The following is a 22,118-nucleotide window of genomic DNA, read 5'->3' as shown; positions in this document are numbered from 1 at the left end:
GCCTGCCACAGAATCGTGTGCTTCGGGAATTTCTCATAACCACATAGTAACTTCCTAGCTGTGGCAAGTCTGAGGAGAAAGTGTTACAGAACTACAGAAAGTAAGCCAAGTCCAGTCCTAGCAGCTGGGAGTAGAACGTCCCCCTGGTCAGACTACAGGCTGCACGGTGCAGATCTCTTTTTGGCTTCAGGAAAGGGCAAGGCCTGTTTGTGCTGTCCCTGGCAGGGGACCGTCTCATGGACTGAGCTGGAGTTAAGGTAGCAAGGCTTAGAAAGCAGAGCTGGTCTGACTCCCAGGGAACCTCCTGCCGTGCCCTGGCCACACTGCAGGCTGGTGGGCTCAGCGGGAGTCGTCTTTCTAGCTCCAAGCCCAGCTCCTTGCCAGCTCTGTGCTATTCTAGCCTTGCAGCCACCTGCCAGGGCAATGGGAGCGAGTGGCTCAGTCCTCAGGGCCTTGAGGGAGCTCCTGGGTATGAGATCTGCTCCAACTCATTGGGCAGTGCCTTTGTCCTTTGCTGTATGATCAAAGGGACATTTGTCAGAGGTCAGCTTCTACCAGCAAAGGCCAACTCCTTGTCTCGTTCTGAAGTCAGTTCCACAGGAATGGCAGCGCCTGTCAATACAGTGGCTACAAACATTGACAACTGTTCACCCAAAGGCTCTGCTCTGGCACAGAATGAACATAATGGCCCCCAGGGCATGCCCACATGAGCTTACAAACGCTTGTCCCTTGAAGTTCAGAAGTAAGCTTGGTTAGCCATGGCGGGGTCCATGCTCTGCCCCCTGGTGATCCACTCCTCTCAGCCTCCAGGTTCTGTTTTCTGTGGAGTTTCAGAGTATTGCCCTGGCCCGTCCCCTGCCAGGGTAGACCCGAGGGGACAGGTGTGCACCAAGCCCCGTTTGGGTTTGGCACTTGGGTAGGCTTTTCTAGGTTGCTGGGGTATGTTCATTTCTCATCAGAACCATGGGTGGGTCTTGTACATAACTGTCAACACTATTTTTGTTCTTGTATGTTTCTAATTTTGCTTGTTCCTCTTCCTTTCCTTTTCTTTTCCTTTTTCTCTCATACCGCCCTGTGAGTATGTTGTTGGGTCTGAAAAGGTAGGCTGTGAATGTATTGCTCTCAAACTAGCTTGATTCCCTGTATGCTGTTCTCATTGCCTTCACTGCTTTACAAAACAACTAATGGCTGCCTACCTCCATATGTTTAATTTCACATGTTCTTTAGTTTTAGCATTTTAACCTACTGGTATTTGATATTTGTCAAATACTTGCTCTTTTTTTTTTAAACTGTGACAAATGAGCCTTTACTATTTTTTTTTTTTTTAATGACGTGCACTGGCAGTGGATTTGGTGGCTGCAGAGGCATTTTTTTCATGGGCTGTTTTAGCTGGGGATATCAAGACTGCAGCGCCTCGCTTGGCCCTGGGCATTTAAGCGAGTGAAGCCAGCATGAGGTAGGCTGTGGCTGTGGGCGTGCATGGCGCCTGGCAGGTGCAGACCTGGTTGGGCACTGCCCTGCTGCCTCTCCTTTGCTTTCCTGGAGCCTGCATTCACTTTCCTTCACCTCGGCCACTTTCCTCCAGAAAGGGCAGCAGCTCTTCCGAAACTCCTTTTGAGGGCTCGGGGAGATGTCTGAGATCTGAACAGCTAAGTTCACTTGGCCCTTGTGGACACAAGGACCTGTACCACTGGTTGCCATGGACATAGGGACCTGTATCATTGGTTGCTGTGGACACAAGGACCTGTGTCACAGGCAGGCTGCTGTTTCCTGTGAGCCTTTGCCAGCATTTGGAGCCAGCAGGCGGGAGTGGGGGCTCCCTGCAGCCCTGCACAGGCCCTTCCCACCCCTAGGCTTTCCACTTCCCCACATGGCCTAGACAGACAGTTCTGCCCTGGTGGAGGGGATGTCACAGCAGGTGATGGTGTGGTGTTCCACAGATGCCTGACTCAGATCCTGCTGTCCCCACTCCCACTTTGCCCCTGGGAACCTCATTTTCTCTTTTTGCTGTGGTCCAAGTGCAAATCCTTTCATTCTGTTTCCTTTCCTGAAAGATTTACTTCCTGTAGTTCAGTGGTGGAGGACTCCAGGAAAGCAGGGAGTGCTGCCAGTGTGGAATCTGGAAACTGTTCCCTGCAAGATATGGAGGAGAGGGTCTCTGTTGGCTGCAATCTTTCTGTCCCCTACCAGATCCCAGAGTCACTGTGAGAATAGCTGTGTCTGTCCTTGCCTGATCACTCTTACAGACACGTCAAGGTCGTCCTGGACACCAGGCCTTCAAGGTGTAAACTAAACAGTGCCGTGAATTGGAACTGCCCCCTGTGGCGAGGACCTGCAGTGGGCCTCAGCACATAGTTGCTGGGTGCTTGCCGGGGCCAGGCCAGGCTCAGGAGCTCTTTTGGGGAGTGTTTTGGAGACAAGGGCCACATTTGGGTTTAGATGGGTGTGGAGTGCTAGCTGTGAGGAACTTGGTTATGTCCATGGGTGCTGGGGTGTGGAGGCCACTGCCTGAGAGTGAAGGGGCCAGGTGACACTGTGGCTGGAGCTCAGGCAGCTGAGGGGCCCTGGGGGGGAGTCACCATGGCAGTGGGCACAAACAGGGTGTCATTCCCAGATTTGGTGGGGGATCTGATGAGAGAGGTGATAGAGAGTTGTGAGAAGGGCTGTTGGATAGTTCTGGAATAATTCCTTTCCCACCTAACTAGACTTAAAGAAACAAACCTTTAGGCGCAGTGATAGGGGGATCTTTGATCGTTTTTCTCAGTGTAAGACGCTGTTGCCTGGTGTAAAGACAAGTAGGAAAGTGTACTTTAGTGGCTCTGCATTTCCGGGGGGCGGGGCAGGGACATGGCTGCCTGTGTGTCAGGCCCAGCGAGCCACCCTACCTGCATATGCCATTTGTGTTGCTGACCAGCCAAAAGCAGAGGGCAGGGGTGGGGTGGGGGGCGGGCAAGCCCATTCTGTGAGCAGGAGGCTTTCTCAGAGAGGTAAAGTAATGGGTCCAGCATTAATTACACAGGCAGGTGTTCTGGAGTCTTCCAGGAATGCCTTTCCCACGTAATCACTCATGTTCCAGTTTATGAGGCCAGTCTCCTTTGGCACCAACATCTCACACCTCCGGGAGATGGGTGTCATTTCATGTTCACATCTGCAGTGAAACAGTTACAGACAATGAATATATACAAAGATTGTACACACATGCCTGCATTGTCTCCATTTTTGTGGCATTGGGGATGGAGCCAGGGCCCCGCACACATGTTCTACCACCGTGCTATACTCCAGCCCTGCTTTTGAATGTTAACACTTTTCAGCCCTCCCTCTTCCAGTGGAATGTAACTGAGCTTCAGGACAAGCCCTAAGCTCCTTTACAGAACCATGTTTTGTTACCTAGATTTCGTGTAAGAATGTTCCGATGGAGAAAGTCAGCATTGCTGATTTGTCTTCGGTTTTCCTGAACCCATGCACACAACACTGCAGCTTTAATTCTCACTTAGAGCCTGTTTATAGCACTTGGCTGTGACTTGGAGCTTCAGCTCTCCACCTGGGCAGGGTGTGTGTGATTGCATTTACAGGGTGCATGTAATTGAGGGGTCCCCCCCCAGGATATTTCCTGCAGTCATGAATGGTAGCTGTTGTTTAATTATGCAAAGACTTCTAACTCTGCACACTATTCCACTCATAAAAAAGAGATTTCCTTTCACCAACTTCCTTTGGATTTTAATAGTAAACTGTTTTTCAGCTGTAGCTTCTTTTTGGGGTTTGAGCATAATACATTTCTTTGTCTGTCACTGGTTTATGAACTGGAATACCAACCCATTCTTTTCTGTTAGCCACACAAATAGGACCAAAATCACAAAAGGTATTAAATTTTTTTTTGTCTGACCATGTCATGAAAATTAGTACATCCACTATCTTCAAGTGAATTTTTCTGGCATTTGTTTATATCTGTTGCTGTGCTCGTGAGCGATCTAGGGCTTCCAGCAGCAAGGCCTGCCTCTACCACAGCAGCCCTCTGCAGCTGAGCATCTGAGAGGGAGCTGCTGTGATGGGCTGTGTGGTAGGTGCTTCGTCCAGCTTCTAGAAGGACAACCTTTCCTTTATCTGTGCTCCCTGGCTTTTGACAGAGCTGAGGTGGGTTTTAGTTATGAATTACAGGATTCCAGGTCCTTACTATTTTTCCTCCAGCCTGCATTTCTTTCCCTCCCTTCCTTCCCCCTCCCCTCTCCCTTGTGGGGCTTGAACTCTGGGCCTGGGTGCTGTCCCTAAGTTTTTGTGCTCAAGACTAATGCTCTACCACTTGAACCACAGCTCCATTTCTGGCTTTTTGGGGGTAGTTAACTGGAGATTAGAGTCTAAAGCACTTTCCTGCCCAGGAACTAGCCATAAACCATGATCCTCAGATCGTGGCCTCCAGAGTAGTTAGGATTATAGGCATGAGCCACCCATGCCTAGCTTAATCAGTTTCCCTCCCTCCCTCCCTCCTTCCCTCCCTCCCTCCCTTTCTTCCCTCCTTCCCTCCTTCTTTCCTTCCCTCCTTCCCTCCTTCCTTCCTTCCCTTCCCTCCTTTTTTTCTTTCTCTTCCCTCTTCCTTTTCTTCCTTCCTTCCTTCCCTTCCCTTCTCCTTCCCCCTTCCTCTTCCTCTTCCTCCTTCTTTTCCCCTGCCCCCCCTATTTTGCCAGTCCTGGGCCTTGAACTCAGGGCCTGAGCACTGTCCTTGGACTTTCTCAAGGCTAGAGCTCTACCATTTGAGCTACAAACCACTTCTGGCTTTTTTCTATGTATGTGGTACTGAGGACTTGAACCTGGGTCTTGGTGCATGCTAGGCAAGCACTCTACCACTAGGCCACACTCCTGGCCCCTCTTCTTTTTTCTTCTTTCCTATGGAATCCTGGGGCTTCAACTTGAGGTCTGGGTACTGTTCCTGAGGTTTGTTTTTGCTCAAAGCTAGCCTTCTACCACTTGAGCCACTGCTACTTCTGGCTTAAAAAAAATTTATTGGCGATAAACTTTCCTTTCCAGGCTGACTTTAACAGTGACACTCCAGATTTTTTTTTTTTTTTTTTGGTCAGTCATGGGACTTGAACACTGGGTGTGGGTGTTGCCCCTGAGCTCTTCAGCTCTAGACTACTGCCCTACCCTTGAGCCACAGTGCCACTTCCAGTTTTCTAGTGGTTCATTGGAGATAAGAGTCTCACAGGACTTTATACCTGAGCTGGCTTTGAACTATGATCCTCAGATCTCAGCCTCATGAGTAGCTAGGATTACAGGCAAGAACCACTGTCCCCGTCTGTTTTTTTTTATTATTATTATTACAAAGGCTTGCTCTGCATCCCATCAATGAGGCTTATGTAGAATACAATGTGCATATGAGAGAGTATAGATGATTAAAACAAAACAAAACAGCCCCCAAACCACACTGCCTTGATGAAAACCCTAATTAAAAGCCAGTCAGAGGCTGGCATGTGACTCATGCTTTAATCCTAGCTACTCTGGAGGTTGAAATCTGAAGATCTAGGTTCAAAGCCAGCCCTGTCACAAAAGGACCTGAGATTCTTATCTCCAGTTAACCTCTAGAAAATGGGAAGTGGGGCTTGGCTCTAGGGTAGGGCAGTAGCCTTGAGCTGAAGAGCTCTGGGACAGTGCCCAGAGTTCAAGACCCATGACCCACCAAAAAAACCCCAACAACAACAACAAAACCAGTCAGCCAAGATGAGGCCGATAACCTAATCTTTCTGTGTTTCAGTTTCTTAAACCAGTTTCTGATAAAGAAAACCTGGGAAGGAGTGAGTGGATCAGTCAGTACAGGGGAAGTCTCTCACTTCCAGCTTTTTCTGAGTAGTTTCTTGGGGACAGGAGTCTTATGGGCTTTTCTGCTCAGGCTGGCTTTGAACCAGGAACTTTAGATCCAAGCCTACTGAGGAGCTAAGATTCCAAGCATGAGCCCTGGTGCCCATCTAATGTTTCTTTTCTCTGCTTTTACCCCCTCCCTCCCTCCCTCCCTCCCTTCCTCCCCTTCCTCTCTCTTTCTTGTGGCTATGGGGCTTCAACTCTGGGCCTGGGTGCTGTCCCTAAGGTTTTCAGCTCAAGGCTAGTGCTCTACCACTTTGAGCCACAGTGCCACTTCTGGTTTTCTGGTGGTTAGTTGGAGACAAGACTCACACAGACTTTTGAGCCCAAATTGGCTTTGAACTGCAATCCTCAGATCTCAGCCTCCTGATTAGCTAGGATTACAAGCAGGAGCCACTGGTGCCTGGCTTTAGTTTTCCTTTTTAATTTTTTTTTTTTTTTTGGCCAGGCTTAGGGCTTGAGCTCAGGGCCTGAGCACTGTCCTTGGGTTTTCCCAAGGCCAGAGCTCTACCACTTGAGCCAAAGCACCACTTCCGGCTTTTTCTTTTTCTTTTTCTTTTTTTTTTTTTGCCAGTCCTGGGCTTGAGCTCAGGGCCTGAGCACTGTCCTTGGACTTTCTCAAGGCTAGAGCTCTACCACTTGAGCCTCAGCACCACTTCTGGCTTTTTTCTATGTATGTGGTACTGAGGAATCGAACCCGGGTCTTCATGCATGCTAGGCAAGCACTTTAACCACTAGGCCAAACTCCCGGCCCCTCTTTTTTTTTTTTTGCCAATCCTGGGGCTTGAACTTGGGGCCTGAACACTGTCTTTGGGCTTTTTTTTTTCCCTCAAAGCTAGCACTCTGCCATTTGAGCCTCAGCACTACTTCCGGCTTTTTTCTATGTGTGTGGTACCAAGGGTCTTCGTGCATGCTAGGCAAGCACTCTACCAGTAGGCTGAACTCCCAGCCCTTGCCTTAGAGCTGTCAGCCTCATTCGGTTGGGGGCACTACTCTTCTGGATTTCTGTGTTTGTTCTGGATTAGATTGCCTTCTTGGAGAATAAACACATGTAGCTATGTTTATTAAAAATGTAATATTCAGGATTGGAGCCATGGCTCAAGTGATAGAGCTGAGACTGAGAGTGAGGGAGCCAGAGCTTGAGGCCCTGAGTTTAAACACTGATACTAACCCAAGAAGTGTAGCATTCAGAAGATTTGGAATATTTTCAAATGATAAAGGTGTGGGAACAATTGCTTTGGTTTCTGAGTTCATAGCAAGCTAGAAGCCTTTGCATTATGAATATTATGTCCTTGCTCAGATTCAAAGAGCGACAGAGGGCCTCACCCTGAAAGCTTTATTAAAACTTGCCTGGAAATTGTGAAGATACCGTCCTGTCCGCTAAGCCCAATGGTTGGCTATACTATGCATCTTATCACCCTTTATCAAATAATAATAATACATTTAAAGAAAGGAGAAACGTAGCTGAGTGCTGGTGGCTCGTGCCTGTCATCCTAGCTGCTCAGGAGGCTGAGCTCTGAGGAGGTGGTTTGAAGCCAGCCGTGGCAGGAACGTCCATGAGACTCACCTTCAGTACAACTACTAGAAAAAGCTGGAGTGGTGCTGTGGCTCAAGTGGTAGAGCTCTAGCCCTGAGGAAAAAGCAGCTCAGGGATAGTGCCCAGGACCCGCAACAAACGAACGAACCCCCAAACAACTCCTCCCTACCCAATCTAAGCATAAAACTTTTTTTGTACGGATGTTGCAATGGGCAAAGCTGAAAAGAAAAGCCCGCCCCCAATGTGTCTAAAAGTGAAAGACACAGTTGAGGACCTACATCCGTGTTACCTTTTAAAAAACCACCAAGCAGTGGAGGTTTGAAGTCAGGACCCTCTAACTCTAAATTCGGCTTCAGTTGCAGAGTTGCCTTCTGGATTTTTTTTTTTTAGTCAGTCCTGGGCTTGGGCCTGAGCACTGTCCTTGGACTTTCTCAAGGCTAGAGCTCTACCACTAGAGCCACAGCACCACTCCTGGCTTTTCCTATGTATGTGGTACCGAGGAATTGGACCTGGGTCTTGGTGCATGCTAGGCAAGCCCTCTACCACTAGGGCACACTCCCAGCCCCCTCTGGCATTTCCTAGTGGTGAGAAAGGTTGAGCAGCCCGAACTCAGCCAGGGTGCTCTGGGGTGTGTGCTATGGGGTGATAACTGTGTGCTTCCACTGCATTTTGTCTTTCAGACATTATAAGAAGCGGTGCCAGGGGCGCATGCGCAAGCACGTGGGGGACCTGTGTCTCCAGGCTGGGATGCTGCAGGACTCCCTGGTGCATTACCACATGGCCGTGGAACTTCTCCGCTCCGTGAATGACTTTCTGTGGCTGGGGGGTAAGGCTGTGTGTTGATGGAGTCTCACAAAACAGTGCTCTGATCTGTCCTTGTGGCTGGGGATAAGGATATTTGGTTATGGTGTTCCTCTGATCTGTTTTTTTTTTCTTCTTTTCAATCCTGGCCTTGAGCTCAGGGCCTGAGCACTGTCCCTGGGCTTTCCTCAAGGCTAGAGCTCTACCACTTGAGCCACAGCACCATTTCCGACTTTTTCTACCACTAGGCCAAACTCCCGGCCCTCTGATCTGTTCTGCAGGAAGGGCAGGTAGAATTAGCAATGAGCCTGTGCAGGTTGCCATGAGGGTTGTGACAGTCTTGGGCCTTGTCCGCGGCCGCCTCCAGCCCTGAGCTGTGTCCTGGAAGGAGGCTCGGGCTTTCTCCCTGGGCCCCATGCTTCCTTCTGCCTTTTCTTGGCATGAAGCCCACCTCCATTTCTCACGTCCCATGCGCAGAGCCTCCTCCACAGCCCGAAGGGGGACACACAGAGGGTGGAGTAGTATTCAGCCAAAAAGTGAATACACACTGCAGACTCCGCAACATGGCAGGTTTGGGAAGCGAGGGCTTCCGCAGAAGAAGATGGAGGCCAGCGTTGCCCAGGAACGAGAGAAAGGGTGCCAAGGGACTAGGAACAGGGAGTATGGGAATATTCTGACATGAGGTAGTGGTCATGTTGGCACCACGTGAAATATGGAAACTGGCTGAATTGTGGCATGTAAGTGGCTCCATATTGTACACGAATCACCTCCATTTTAAAAATTAAAAGGAAAAAGAGCAGACAGTCCATCTGGAAGAACAGCTTTTTTTTTTTTTTTCCTGCCCTGGTGTTTCCATAGAGCTAGAGCCCATTGTGGGGAGTGCTTGGGCTGGCACGGCTTGACTGTGTGTTTTTTTTCCCTTCAGAGGGGAGTCGTCTGGGGTGGGGGGATTGGTATGAACAGGGCATAGACACCATCCAGTGTATCTTGGGGGTCCCGTACTTCCTACAAAGTAGGTTTCTTTCTTTTTTTTTTTGTCAGTTGCAGGACTTGAACTCTGGTCCTGGGTGCTGTCCCTGAGCTCTTAAGCTCAAGGCTAGTGCTCTACCACTTGAGCCAGAGTGCTACTTCCAGTTCTCTGGTGATTAACTGGAGATGAGAATCTCACGGACTTTCATGCCCAGGCTGGCTTTGAACCTTGATCCTCGGATCTCAGCCTCCAGAATGGCTAGGATGACAGGGGTGAGCCACAGTGCCTTTCAAAATGTTTTTTTTTAAATTGGTCCTGGGCTTGAACTCAGGGCCTGGGCACTGTCCCTGAGCATCTTTTGCTCAAGGCTAGCTAGCACTTGAGCCACAGTACCACTTGCAGCTTTTTCTGTGCATGTGGTACTGAGGAATTGAACCAGGGCTTCATGTATGCTAGGCAAGCACTCTACCACTAGGCCACCTTCCCAGCCCCAGAGTACATGTTTGCAATGCCCTAATGTAGGGCTTTGAGGATGACTGATGAGGGTGGATGCTGTCAGCCACTTAGACTAAGACACGTAGAATGAGGCAATGAAGTAAGGTCTTTTATGGACAGTTAGTGGAGAGTACCTTTGGTGTTAAGATTACTTGAAGCTAGCGCGGTGGCTCTTGCCTGTCGTCCTCGCTACTCAGGAGGCTGAGACCTGAGGATCAAGGTTCAAAGCCAGCCTGGGCACAAAAGGACCTGAGACTCTTATTTCCAGTTAACCTCTAGAAAATAGGAAGTGGGGCTTGGCTCAAGGGTAGGGCGGTCGCCTTGAGCTGAGGAGCTCAGGGACAGGGCCCAGGCTGAGTTCAAGACCCATGACCCACAAAAAAAAAAAAGATTAGTTGAATGGCCTCACGTAATTTTATAGTTTGGCTTCGTAAAGAGAATGGAGAAGTACAAGAGGGAAGAAGGGGAGGCCTGGAATAGTGGGCTGGGAAGGGGAGCAGAGAAAGGGTTCTAATGGTGCAGGGACACTGTGACTAGCACTTTGTGGGAGCAGGGTTTTGGGGGGGAGTTGCCTCAGGTTGCACAAGCCAGTCTTCCTGCACAGGTAAGATGGGGCGGGCAGTGGGCGCTGGGTGGGGCCCAGGGAATCTGCTCGCATGCTCACTCCCTGAGTGCCGAGGAGCTAGAGATGGAGAGGCCTGGCTGCGGAGGAGAGTCACAGGTCTGATGTGGAAGTGACTGAATGTAGAAGCAGGCTCGTAGTAAATCAGATTCTAAAGGAACTAGTACACGTGCGAGTCTGTCCTTCTTCCACTGTGTGGTCTTTGTTTGGGTGAACACTTATTTTCCATAGAAAAATGTTAATGTATTGCTTTATTATTACTCTGAAGGAAGGCAAAGGATTTAAAAAAAGAGAATACTGGCAGTCCTCAGTTTTATTTTCCAGCTTGGTAAATATCCGCAGTGAAAACCACACTTCTGAAAAGGTTTTTGTGGTTTTCAGTAACACTTAAGCATGTAAAGAAGTTTTGAACCCCCCAAATTCCTTGAGTTTTCTCGGGTTTCTATCTGCAGCAGCGAACTTTAGGTGTGATGTTTGTTTGGGGATATGGGCTTTCCCAAATGAGCCACCTGTTGCAACCATTGTTACCACTGCCATTTAAGCAAGGCAGCTAGACCACCGACTCACTGACGTTGTCCTTTCTCATGCCAGCTGCCTTGGAAGGGCTGTGTTCTGCATCTGTCATCTACCACTACCCTGGGGGAACCGGCGGGAAGATGGGGGCTCCGAGGCTCCCAGGAAGCTCATTTCCTTCTGAAGGAGCCAACAGACACCGGCCAGGTGGGTTCTTTTCCTCCAGCCTGAGCTCACTTGTCGTTTGTAAAGTAAGCAAGAGTTCATTGCTTTGTCTCTAGAGTTAGGCTGGACCAGTGCCTACGTAGAGTATAAGCTCTGTTGACTCAGAAATCTTGCATGTGAGATGCTTTCTTCCTGAACACTTCTAGATCTTAACAGTACAGTTGATGGCTTATAGCCACTGGTTGACGTCTAGAAATTCCATGGTAGGGGACTTGTGGGTCAGTCTCGGGCCTTTTCCATCATTCCTAGGTATTGAGTGAAGCTGGTTCCAGAGTCCTGTCCTGTCTGTCTGTCTTTCTCTCTCTCTCTTTTTCTCTTTCTCTCTCTCTCTTTCTTAGTGTGTGTGCATGTGCGTGCGCATTTGCCAGTTATGGGACTTGAACTCAGGGCCTGAATGATGCTTGTAAGCTTTTGTGCTCAAGGCTAGTGATCTACCTCTTGAGCTACAGCTCTACTTCCTGCTTTTTGGTGGTTAGTTGAAGGTAGAGTCTCATGGACTCTCCTGACTTAACTGTGATTCTTAGCTCTCAGCCTCCTAAGGATTGCAGATGTGAGCTACCAGCGCCTGGCTTCTGGATCCATTTTTTTTTTTTTTTTTTTTGCCAGTCCTGGGCTTGAGCTCAGGGCCTGAGCACTGTCCTTGGACTTTCTCAAGGCTAGAGCTCTACCACTTGAGCCTCAGCACCATTTCTGGCTTTTTTCTATGTATGTGGTACGGAGGAATTGAACCCGGGTCTTCGTGCATGCTAGGCAAGCACTCTACCACTAGGCCAAACTGCCAGCCCTTCTGGATCCATTTTAACACCTAGTTCAGTAGTTAGGTTATTTCTTGCTTAGCACCAAGGAGGAAGGGGAAGAGACCCACAAAGGCTGTGACTTTTCATGAATGGATTTGCCTTTAATGGTTGTGATGGGACACTTGGTGAACTCAAGGCCAGCACTAACGCTGCTAGATAGTTTTTGGTCTCTGAGATGTATTGGATATCTTGAGGGAACAAGCCATGTTTTTGCTTTTGTTGTTTTTCCTTCTGAAGAGAAAAGAGTAGTTAATGTGTTGGGTAGGGGAGTTACTTGGTGTGTTGGCAGCTGTTATGTGTATTATTTCTATTGTTGAGCATCACGGGCATTGGAGTCCAGCACTGGTCAAAAGTCTGTATAACTCACACTCAGACTACAGAGCTTCTAAACACATTTCTTCTGAGAAAGGCAAAGTTTTCCTTATTAAACTAGAATTATCTTAGTTTAAGAAAAAGAAGGCAGTAGTCCCTACCTCTTTTTCCTTTAATTCTGCTTTTTAAATTTGTGTTTGAAACTTCATTTCCTCGGTATTTAAAGCACGCTGCCACTTGAGCTACAGCACCACTTCTGGCCTATTCTGTGTATGTGGTACCAAGGAATTGAACCCAGGGCTTCAGGCATGCTAGACAAGCACTCTACCACTAGGCCACACTCCCAGCCTCTTCCTTTTTTTTAAATTAAACATTCCTTGTGGCACTAGGCCTTAGTCTCTACCACTTGAGCCATATCCCAGACCTTTTTGCTTTAGTTATTTTTGAGATAAGCTCTTCTGTTTTGCCTAGACTAGCATGAACTGCATTCCTCTCGCTTAGACTTCTTGAGTAGCTGGGACCACAATGTCTCACTAGGTAGGATATTACTTTTTGCCTGAGTTGGCTTCCAATTATAATCCTCCTGATCTTAGCCTCCTGAGTAGCTTTTTTTTTTGTACCACTTCTGGGGCTTAAACTCAGGACCTAGGTGCTGTCCTTGAGCTTTTGTGCTTAAGGCTAGCTCTTTATAACTTGGGCCATGTATCCACTTCTGGCTTTGTTGGTGGTTAATTGAAGATAAGAGTCTCATGGACTCTCCTGCCCAGGCTGACTTGGAATTGTTATCCTCCTGTCTCAGCCTTTTGAGTAGCTGTGATTACAGGTGTGAGCCACTGGTGCTTGGCTTAACTTTTGAACCACATGTCTCAGCTTCCTGGGAACTAGGATTCCACGCAAGTGCTACCATGTCTGACTTGTCGATGTTTCTTTACAGTCACCTCACTTTCCAGTCCATCTGAACCCATTAATACTAGTCACCGTCACCTACCAGGGCTGGCGTGACTTGGCTGTGTCCTTCCCAAAGACCTGTTAAGTCCCAGCACTCTGCTTGAAAACAGTGGGTTACCCTGCTGTGGTCCATTGAGTAGCCTCAGGCCTGAGCCACAGGATCAGTGCTTTACTTTTACTCTGGTCCATTTGTGGCCTGCATTCGTGGGTAGGAACCAGTTCTCCTTTTGAAGTAATGAGACTGCGACCAGGTGACTGCCACAAACCACGAGCATGATGACAAGGTTAGGATGAGATGGTGAATTGGCCTAGCTTTCCAAGCAGAGGGATCCGTGAACATGAGAGACAATGGTGGTGGTTAAAGTGTTATAGCCTTCTAGTAGTATGCTTTTCTCCGCTCACAACTGAAGTCTGAGCAGTCCTGGGGCTTGAATACTGAGGAATAGAACCCAGGGCTTCATGCATGCTAGGCAAGCACTCGACCACTAAGTCACATTCCTAGCCCTTATGTTCTTAACTTTGGAAGCATAAAACGAGCACATCAAAAATGATGTCAGAAAAAAAAAAAAAAGAAGTGATTTTTTTTTTTTTTTTTTTTTTTTTTGCTTGACCTCAGGGCCTGAGCACTGTCTTTGGACTTTCTCAAGGCTAGAGCTCTACCACTTGAGCCTCAGCACCACTTCTGGCTTTTTTTCTATGTATGTGGTACCAAGGAATTGAACCCAGGTCTTCGTGCATGCTAGGCAAGCACTCTACCACTGGGCCAAACTCCCGGCCCAAAAGAAGTGATTTTTAAACGGTGCTGATAACTTGTAATCCTAGCCACTCAGGAGGCTGAGAGCTGCGGATTGAAGTTCAGAGCCAACCTGGGCAGGAAACTCTGGAACACTTTAGTAAGAAGCCAGAATCAGAGCTATGGCTCAAGTGATAGAGCACCAGCCTTGAGCAAAAAGTTAAGGGACAGCACCCAGTCTCTGAGTTCAAGACCTTTTTTTTTTTTTTGGTGGGTAATGGGGTTTGAACCCTGGGCTTGGGCACTGTCCCTGAGCTCTTCACCGCAAGGCTACTGTCCTACCCCTTGAGCCAAGCCCTACTTGCCATTTTCTAGAGATTAATTGTTGCTAAGAGTCCTACTGACTTCAGTGCCAGGCTGGTTTTGAACCTCGATCCTCAGGTCTCAGCCTCATCAGTAGCTAGGATTACAGGTGTGAGCCACTGCGCCCGGCTGAGAAGTGACTGTGACTTTTATATCTAGCTCTTTCCATTTTTAGTCTCTCTCTCTCTCTCTCTCTCTCTCTCTCTCTCTCTCTCTCTCTCCCTCCCTCCCTCCCTCCCTCCCTCCCTCCCTCCCTCCCCCCCCTCCTGTGTGTGTGTGTGTGTGTGTGTGTGTGTGTGATGGGGGCTTGAACTCTGGGCCTGGGTGCTGTCGTTAAGCTATTCAACTCAAGGCTAGTGCTCTACCACTGTGAGCCACAGTGCTACTTAGGGTTTTCTGCTGGGTAATTGGAGATAAGAGTCTCAAGGACATTTGTGCCTGGGCTGGCTTTGAACCAAGATCCTTGATCTTAGCCTCCTGAATAGCTAGGATTATAGGTGAGAGCCACTGTACCTGGTTACTTAGCCTGTGGTTTTTTTTTTTTTATGGCCTAAATGTATTTTCTCATCTATGAAATTAGGCCAGTGTCACTTCCCTTGTATCGTGTGAGAGAGACAAACTGCACTCACACACATGTGTATATAAATGAGCACACATACGTAACTAATCAAATGAACTGCCACAGCAATAAATTGGTTAGGAGGATCAACTTTGAATAATGAAGCCGGTGCTTATTTCTGATGCATATTACATATCTATAAATGTGCTACTTATGAGTATGGTTAGGAGTGAAAATGCCATTCTCTGTCTCTGTCTCTGTCTCTGTCTCTGTCTCTCTCTCTCTCTCTCTCTCTTTCTCTCTCTCTCTCTCTCTCTCTCTCTCTCTCTCTCTCTCTCTCTCTCTCTCTCTCTTCCCCCCCTCCCTCCCTCTCCTCTCTACTTTCTCCTCTTTTTTTTTTTTTTTTTTTTGGCCAGTCCTGGAGCTTGAACTCAGGGCCTGAGCACTGTTCTTGGGCTTTCTCAAGGCTAATGCTCTATCACTTGAGCCACCACCCCACTTCTGGCTTTTTCTATGTATGTGGTACTGAGGAATTGTGCTTGTTCGGTAAGCACTCTACCACTAGGCTAAATTTCCAGCTCCATTGGACACTTTTGATCAAGTTTAGCACTCTGCCACTTGAGCCACAGCACCACTACCGGCTTTTTGCTGAGTATGTGGTAGCAAGGAATCAAACCCAGGGCCCCATGCATGCTAGGTAATGCTATGCTCCTGGGCCCCCCCTCTTCTTTTAAAAAAAATTTATTTATTTATTGTTTTGGGATAGGAGTCTCACTAGATGGCTCAGGGATAGTTTGCAGTTGTTGTCCTCTTGCCTCCTGCTGCGATGATTAGTCAGGTTTTCATTTTGTGCTAGTTCTGGGGCTTGAACTCAGGGCCTGGATGCTGTCCCTCAGAGCTTGTGCTCAATGCAAGTGTTCTACCACTTGAGTCACTGCTCTACTTCTGGCTTTTTTATTATTATTATTTTGATAGTTAGAGGTAAGAGTTTCACAGGCTTTCTTGCTTGGGCCTGCCTTTGAACCATGTTCTTCAGATCTCAGCCTGCTGCCTACTGAGTAGCTAGAATTACAGATGGGAGCAGGTTTTCTTTTTAATGCAGAATGGACCTTGAAATAAATCAGTGGCACTCTGGAAAGGTAAGGAACAGCTAAATTACCTTGGGTTGAAGAACTATTCTTTTCACAGAGTATGTGTGTGTGTGTGTGTGTTTACAACTCAGAATTCATGTTGCTCCCCATTCATCTACTGAAGCCTTGAAATGACTAAGCGTTTGTCATTCAGAAGTTGACCTTGGCCACTGAGCTTAGATGATGAAAGAGGTCTGCATCCCCCACCCCCCCTTACTAGGGTAAAGAGGTGACAGTGTGGCTTGACGCCTGTCACTTCCCTTTACTCGGGGAGTAGCAGGGTCTGTCGGTGACCAGGTCATAGTGTTTTTATCAGGGCATGCATAACGTGAGACCCACAGCCTATAGCCTTTGGGAGGCATTGAGCAGGCCCCACCATGCAGATGCGGCTTTATGATTGTGGACTCTCTGCCCATCAGTTGCCTTTAGTATGGAGCAAACTACAAGGTGAAAAGTCTTTGTGGCAGACTGCTAGGTCTCAGCCTTCCTGATGTGAAAGAAAGGGGCTAGGTCAGTTTGAGAGTGCTGCTTTTGGATTAGGTTCTGTGAACGTGTCTGTTTTGTTTATATTCAGGACCTTATACTTTTTAGATTAATTACCAAACCCCTGCCGCCTTCCCTGAGGCAGAATTGAGTTGGTGCTAGCTAGGCTTTAGTTCTGGTCTCTGAACGCGCCATTTAAAAAGCCTGCTCATTTTCCCTTGTTATGCAGCGCCGGGAAGGCCTTCAAGGGACGCGCTGTAGGTGGTGCTGTTGGACCTTGTTTTTAGAGGCCTGGTTTTCTTATTTGTAAGACTTCAATAGGTTTCTTTAATTTGATTTTTTTTCATTTAATGTTTCATAATAGCATGATGTGTATTATATTTAGGTACTTGGAAAAAGTATTCTGGTTATGTCTTATTTTTGTTCTGTTATCTCAGCATGAAAATTTTAGGAGTTCCAAGAGCGCAGTGGGGAGATTGGCTTTTCTAGCAGTGTTAGAAGGTAGCCATGATAGTATGAGAGAGGGAGCCGTCATCTCTGCTGCTTCTTAAAGCTCCCCGAGCTTTGGTCCTCTGTAGTAGCTTATTAGTAAGAGGCCACTTGGTATCACGGGAGCCGCAGTTTTTCTAGTTTAGCTGGGGAGTTTGAATGTGGATGCTACTCTGAGCCACAGCGCCAGGCAGCTTTTTCTTGGAGGTGAAATGGGACTTTGTTTGTACAGCTGTGGGGACTGGAACAGCTGTGTCTTGGTGTTGTCTATAATGCCATTTCTTTAATTAACTTTTTAATTTTTTGTGCCGGCCTTGGTGCTTGAACTCACTACCTGGGCTAGCTTCATTTTGCTTGAGGTTTGTAGTCTACTACCTGAGCCACAGCTCTGCTTTCAACTTTTTTGATGACTAAATGGATATAAGAGTCTCCCGGACTTTTTTTGGGGGGGGAAGGGTCATGGGGCTTGAACTCTGCTGTCCCTGAGCTCTTCAGCTCAAGGCTACCACCCTACCCTTGAGCCAAGCCCCACTTTCCGTTTTCTAGAGGTTCATTGGAGATAAGAGTCTCAGGTCCTTTTGTGCCCAGGCTGGCTTTGAACCTTGATCTTCAGATCTCAGCCTCCTGAGTAGCTAGGATTACAGGCGTGAGCCACTGTGCCCAATTTCTTTCAGACTTTCTTATGTGGTCTGGTGTTGAACTGTGACTCTTAGGTCTCAGCCTCCTGAGTAGCTAGGATTACAGGCATAAGACACCCGTGCCTGGCTGTTTTGTTATTTTTATTGTGACTTTGAAATTGTAGTGATTTTTTTTTTTTTGTCAGCCATGGAGCTTGAACTCTGGGTCTGGGCGCTGTCCCTGAGCTCTTCAGCTCAAGGCTAGCACTCTATTACTTGAGCCACTGCAGCACTTCTGGTTTTCTAGTGGTTAATTGGAGATAAGAGTTTCACGGACTTTTGTGCCTGGGTTGGCTTTCCACCTCCATCCTCAGATTTCACCCTCCTGGGTAGCTAGGATTACAGGTGTGAGCCACCAGGCCCAGCTTGTAGTGATTTTTTTTTTTTTTTGCCAGTCCTGGGCTTAAACTCAGGACCTGGACACTGTCCCTGAACATCTTTTATTCAAGGCTAGCACTCTACCACTTGAATCACAGCACCACTTCTGCCTTTTTCTATGTATGGGGTGCTGAGGAATCAAACCCAGGGCTTCATGGATGCTAGGCAAGCACTCTTCCACTAGCCACATTCCCAGGCCTCTAGTGACTTTTTATTCTGTATTTAAAAATAGACATTGCTACAGACAAGACATCTCTACCATAATCGTGTCAGTATAATAATCATGGGGCTTGTTCTTTGTATAGAAAACGCTTAGTAAGGGTACATCTTACTGTAATATACCTTTTTGTTAAAATGTTAGAAAGAATAACAGCTAATGATAAACATTATTATTGGAAAGTGATGACAGGAAATTTCATTCTGCACAGAAGATTGATTGGCTGTCACTGATATTTGGGTAATTTGGTAGATGACGATGACTTTGACACGCTTCTTGATAATAGCAAAGTTAATTGCTTATATTGGAAACTAACTGCAAAGCTACCTTCTAAATACTGATATCTTTAGCTCGATGAAGCATTCAGTAATTGTGTGTCTGTATGTCAGTATGTGTGCATCTGTGTAGATGTATGTGTGAATGAGAGAAAGAAATGGAGACTGAATGAGATTTTAGGGAGTAGTGGTAGATTTCATGTTGCTTTCTGGTACCTTTTTTTTTCCATTTCAGAGTGCTGATGCAGAATTTGCACAAATAATATTCCTTTGTTTTGTCACTTGGTTTACATGAAAATAGATTCTCTTCTGATTTAAAAGGCGTTAGGTACATGAGCCTAAAAAAGGGGAGGGGAAAAGATAAGGAGACCCTCTGGAGTTGCTTTTCACCAGTGTTTTTTCCTTTGCAGAATAAAAGCACTGTGCTTGTAACACAATGTTATTCAGGGTTGCTTTTTTGATCAGATACAAGTGTCAGATTTGTCAAGGGTATGTGAATTGGGAAATGTGTTTTAGTCGTTATCTTGAAAAGTAGTTTTATTTTTCCAATAAAAGACCATAATCTGTTCTTTCTTCCAGGGGCACAAGAAGTTCTCATTGATCCAGGTACATGATCTACATGCTTAGTTTCTTTTGGTTATTTTTTTTTTAAGTGCTTGTTTCATGGTGGTGTGAACGAATGGTTAAAATTTCTGGATTGTAATCTCTTGAACATTCTGATTTAAGGGACTTTAAATCAGAACTGTTGAAACCAACTGTTGTTTGGTCTTTGTTGGATGGGTGCCTGTTGCTTTGTGTTGCCTGTTGGAGAGGACTTTTCCTGTACTCGCATGGTGATGTGAATGACTTGAAAATTGTGCCTTTAAATCTTGGAATGCCCTGAGCATGTTTCCCCTCTGAATCCATTCACAGACACAGCTCTGTTCTCCCCTGGCTTGTGCTCCTTTCCACTCCAATTTGAATTCCCTCTGCATCTCCGTATGTGTACTTAGATGAGACAGAAATTCTGTAATTTTTTTTTTTTACAGAGGTAGATTTAGCTTTCCCCTCTTAACACCTTCCATAATTAATACAACAGAACCCTGCTTTATCACAGTGCTTAATTATTTCATGATGAGTTCAGCCATTTTCTGGTTTAATCAGAAACAGTCAACAGAGTAAGTAATAGAAATTCCACAAACGCCTCGCTTGGAAGAATGCAAAGCAGCTAGCAGTTCTTACGTGGGCTTCGTGCATGAGATGTTCGAGCTCACCTCACTGTGGGTCTCACTTCTGGAGTAGAGTAGCCTCAGGTTTGCCAACTTGAGTTTTGGGATCTGTGTCCAGTCCCTTCTCTGTGGAGAATCTAGACATGGGGCTGAACGAGGTGTAGAGGAGGGGCAGTGAAGCTTGCTTTTGCTTTTGAGAAACCTGATCTAAGAGAAAACAACCTGTTCCTGTGATTGAAAAACAGATGTTTCTGCCTGCATGCATGAAAATGATACGGAGAAGCTGAGAGTGCTGGTACATCCATGTATTCCTAGAACTCAGGCAACAGAGCCAGGAGGACCTTTTTTTTTTTGACATATTTAAAATTTTAAATAAATTTGTTTTTTTTTTCCTTCAAAAATCCAATGTATATCTAACAACATCCAGAATGCGTACGAATGTTGAAAGTGGTGACATTGATTAAGATATGTTGTTCATAAACTGTCTTGTTACATGAAAACTCCTTTGTACAATTACTTGATAATTAAGAAAAATAAAAAAATGATTCTTCATTATCTTTAAATAGTCATTCAAAAGGATTTCAATTCAGCATCAATGTATGGGCACAATCCATTTTGATCAGTGTCGCCCCTTCCAACAGTACCCCTCCCTGTGTATCCCAATCCGTCCCCTCAAGTTTCCTGGTTCCCTTTTCACATATGTATATTGAATATTTGTCCTCTCACCCCTCTCCCCTTAGGTCCCACCCTCAAGACTAGACGCTGTTCATCTGGGGCGGAGGGAGTGTGATGGCCTGGGCGCTTGCTCTGTTGCTTATCTTCAGAACAAATTGTCCCTCCATCTCTTCTGACAGTCCTGTTTCTGTGCCCCTGATTTGCATTTTAAATGGATCGATTCTTTTTCTAAACTCTTGGTTCGTGTGGTTTCTGGGCATTTTGTGTACACCCAGCAATTACTTAATTCAATTAAAACAATCTTTTGGCTAACTTCATTTGATTCATACTTGCTGTTCCCATTTCCATGTAGAGAGCAGTTTCTTCCAATAATAAAAGTAATCGATTTGCACCTGTTATGCGTAAACCTTTTCTCAGGTGCTTTTTAAGTTAAACAGCTTTAATACAAGCCACCCATTTCTAGTGGATTTAGTTAGAATACCCAGAGCTGTGCAAGCCCCACTGTGGTCTGTTTTCATCATCCCAACAGAAAGCCCCTGTGCACACCTGAGGACAGTCCCCCATCACCATCCTGTCCTGCCCCAGGCAGCTGAGTCACTCCCTGCCCGCCTGTGGTTTCCTGCACGGCACAGGTCACAGGAGGGTACTGCCGGCAGTGGTCTTTTGGGACTGGCTTCCATCACCTCAGTCTGTGAGGCCCAGCTTTGTGCTAGCACGGTTGCCTCACTACCCCTGAGTGTTGGTCTGCTGTTTCTCGAGACTGTCGCTTGATGGGCATTTGCTCTGTGGACAGTGGTGAGCTGGACACTCGTGGGCCCGGCTTTGTGTGGATGGTGCCTGAAGCTCTCATGTTGGTGTCTTAGAGGTGGGCTTGCTGGGTCATTTGGTAACTCAACGTCTAACAACAACAGCTACTACTACCACTACTAATGTTGCTGTTACTACTACTCACCTGCACCTCCTCCTCCTTTTGTTACCAGGGCTTGAACTCATGCCTGGGCACCGTGACCTTGCTGTGTTTTGTTGTTGTTGTTCAGACCTGCCACTCTACCACTTGAACCACACTGGAAATTACTTCTCACAGACTTTTTTGCCCAGGCTGGTTTGAAATCTTGGTCTCAGTCCCCTGGATAGCTAGGATTACAGGCGTGAGCCACTAGCACTTGGCAGTGTTTAGCTTCTTGAGAAACTGCTAGATTATTTCAAAAATGGCTGTCTCACTTTATATTCCCTCTAGCATCTGTGTATGAGCTCCACTTTCTCTACCTTAGCAGCGGTCACCTATGGATTCCTGGTGGGTGAAAGGTGATATCTCACTGTTGATTCCCCCCGACCCCTTAATACCAGGTCTTGAACTCAAGGCCTTGAGCTTGCTTGGCTGGTGCTTTACCACTTAAGCCATGCCTCCAGTCTGGCATTTCTGCTGGTTAATTGGAGAATTTATTTATAAACTTTTCTGCCTGGGCTGGCTTCAAACCTTGATCCTCCAGGTCTCAGGTAGGAAGATCACACACAGCATGAGCCTCTAGCACCTGCCTCTCCTTGTCATTTCCTTAAGTTGTATTTTATTGTCCAGGTAACCTATAGAGGGGTTACAGTGACATTGGTCAGGTAGTGGGTATATTACATGATTGTACACTGATACCCTTTCTCATGCTTTTGTCCCTCTTTCCCTCCCCCCATCCCCTTCACAGTCATCTTGATTTGCATTTCCTTTACGAGCATTTCTTCATGTGCCCACTGGTTACTGGAATATTTCCTTTGAAAAATGTCTTCTCAGGTCCTTCAGCCATTCTAATGGGATTATGTTTCCATGAATGAGTTAGGACCTGTCCTTGTCCGTTCCGTGTTTAGGGTATGCAGC

The 22,118-nt window shown here is 46.8% G+C and overlaps 1 protein-coding gene across 1 annotated transcript in view; it reads left to right on the top strand.

The window, feature by feature from the left end:
* Trappc9 (trafficking protein particle complex subunit 9) overlaps positions 1-22,118 on the top strand; it is a 433,947-nt gene that overhangs the window by 5,846 nt on the left and 405,983 nt on the right. Inside the window, exons 3-5 of the mRNA XM_090339457.1 lie at positions 8,065-8,210; positions 10,864-10,992; positions 18,951-18,977. Coding sequence (XP_090195583.1) covers positions 8,065-8,210; positions 10,864-10,992; positions 18,951-18,977 — 302 coding nt within the window. The remainder of the gene's footprint in view (positions 1-8,064; positions 8,211-10,863; positions 10,993-18,950; positions 18,978-22,118) is intronic.

The sequence above is a fragment of the Megascapheus bottae genome, chromosome 9 (genome assembly GCF_031878675.1).
Source record: "Megascapheus bottae isolate mThoBot1 chromosome 9, mThoBot2.hap1, whole genome shotgun sequence".
Classification (NCBI taxonomy): Eukaryota; Metazoa; Chordata; class Mammalia; order Rodentia; family Geomyidae; genus Megascapheus; species Megascapheus bottae.
This window is presented reverse-complemented; position numbering and strand designations above follow the sequence as displayed.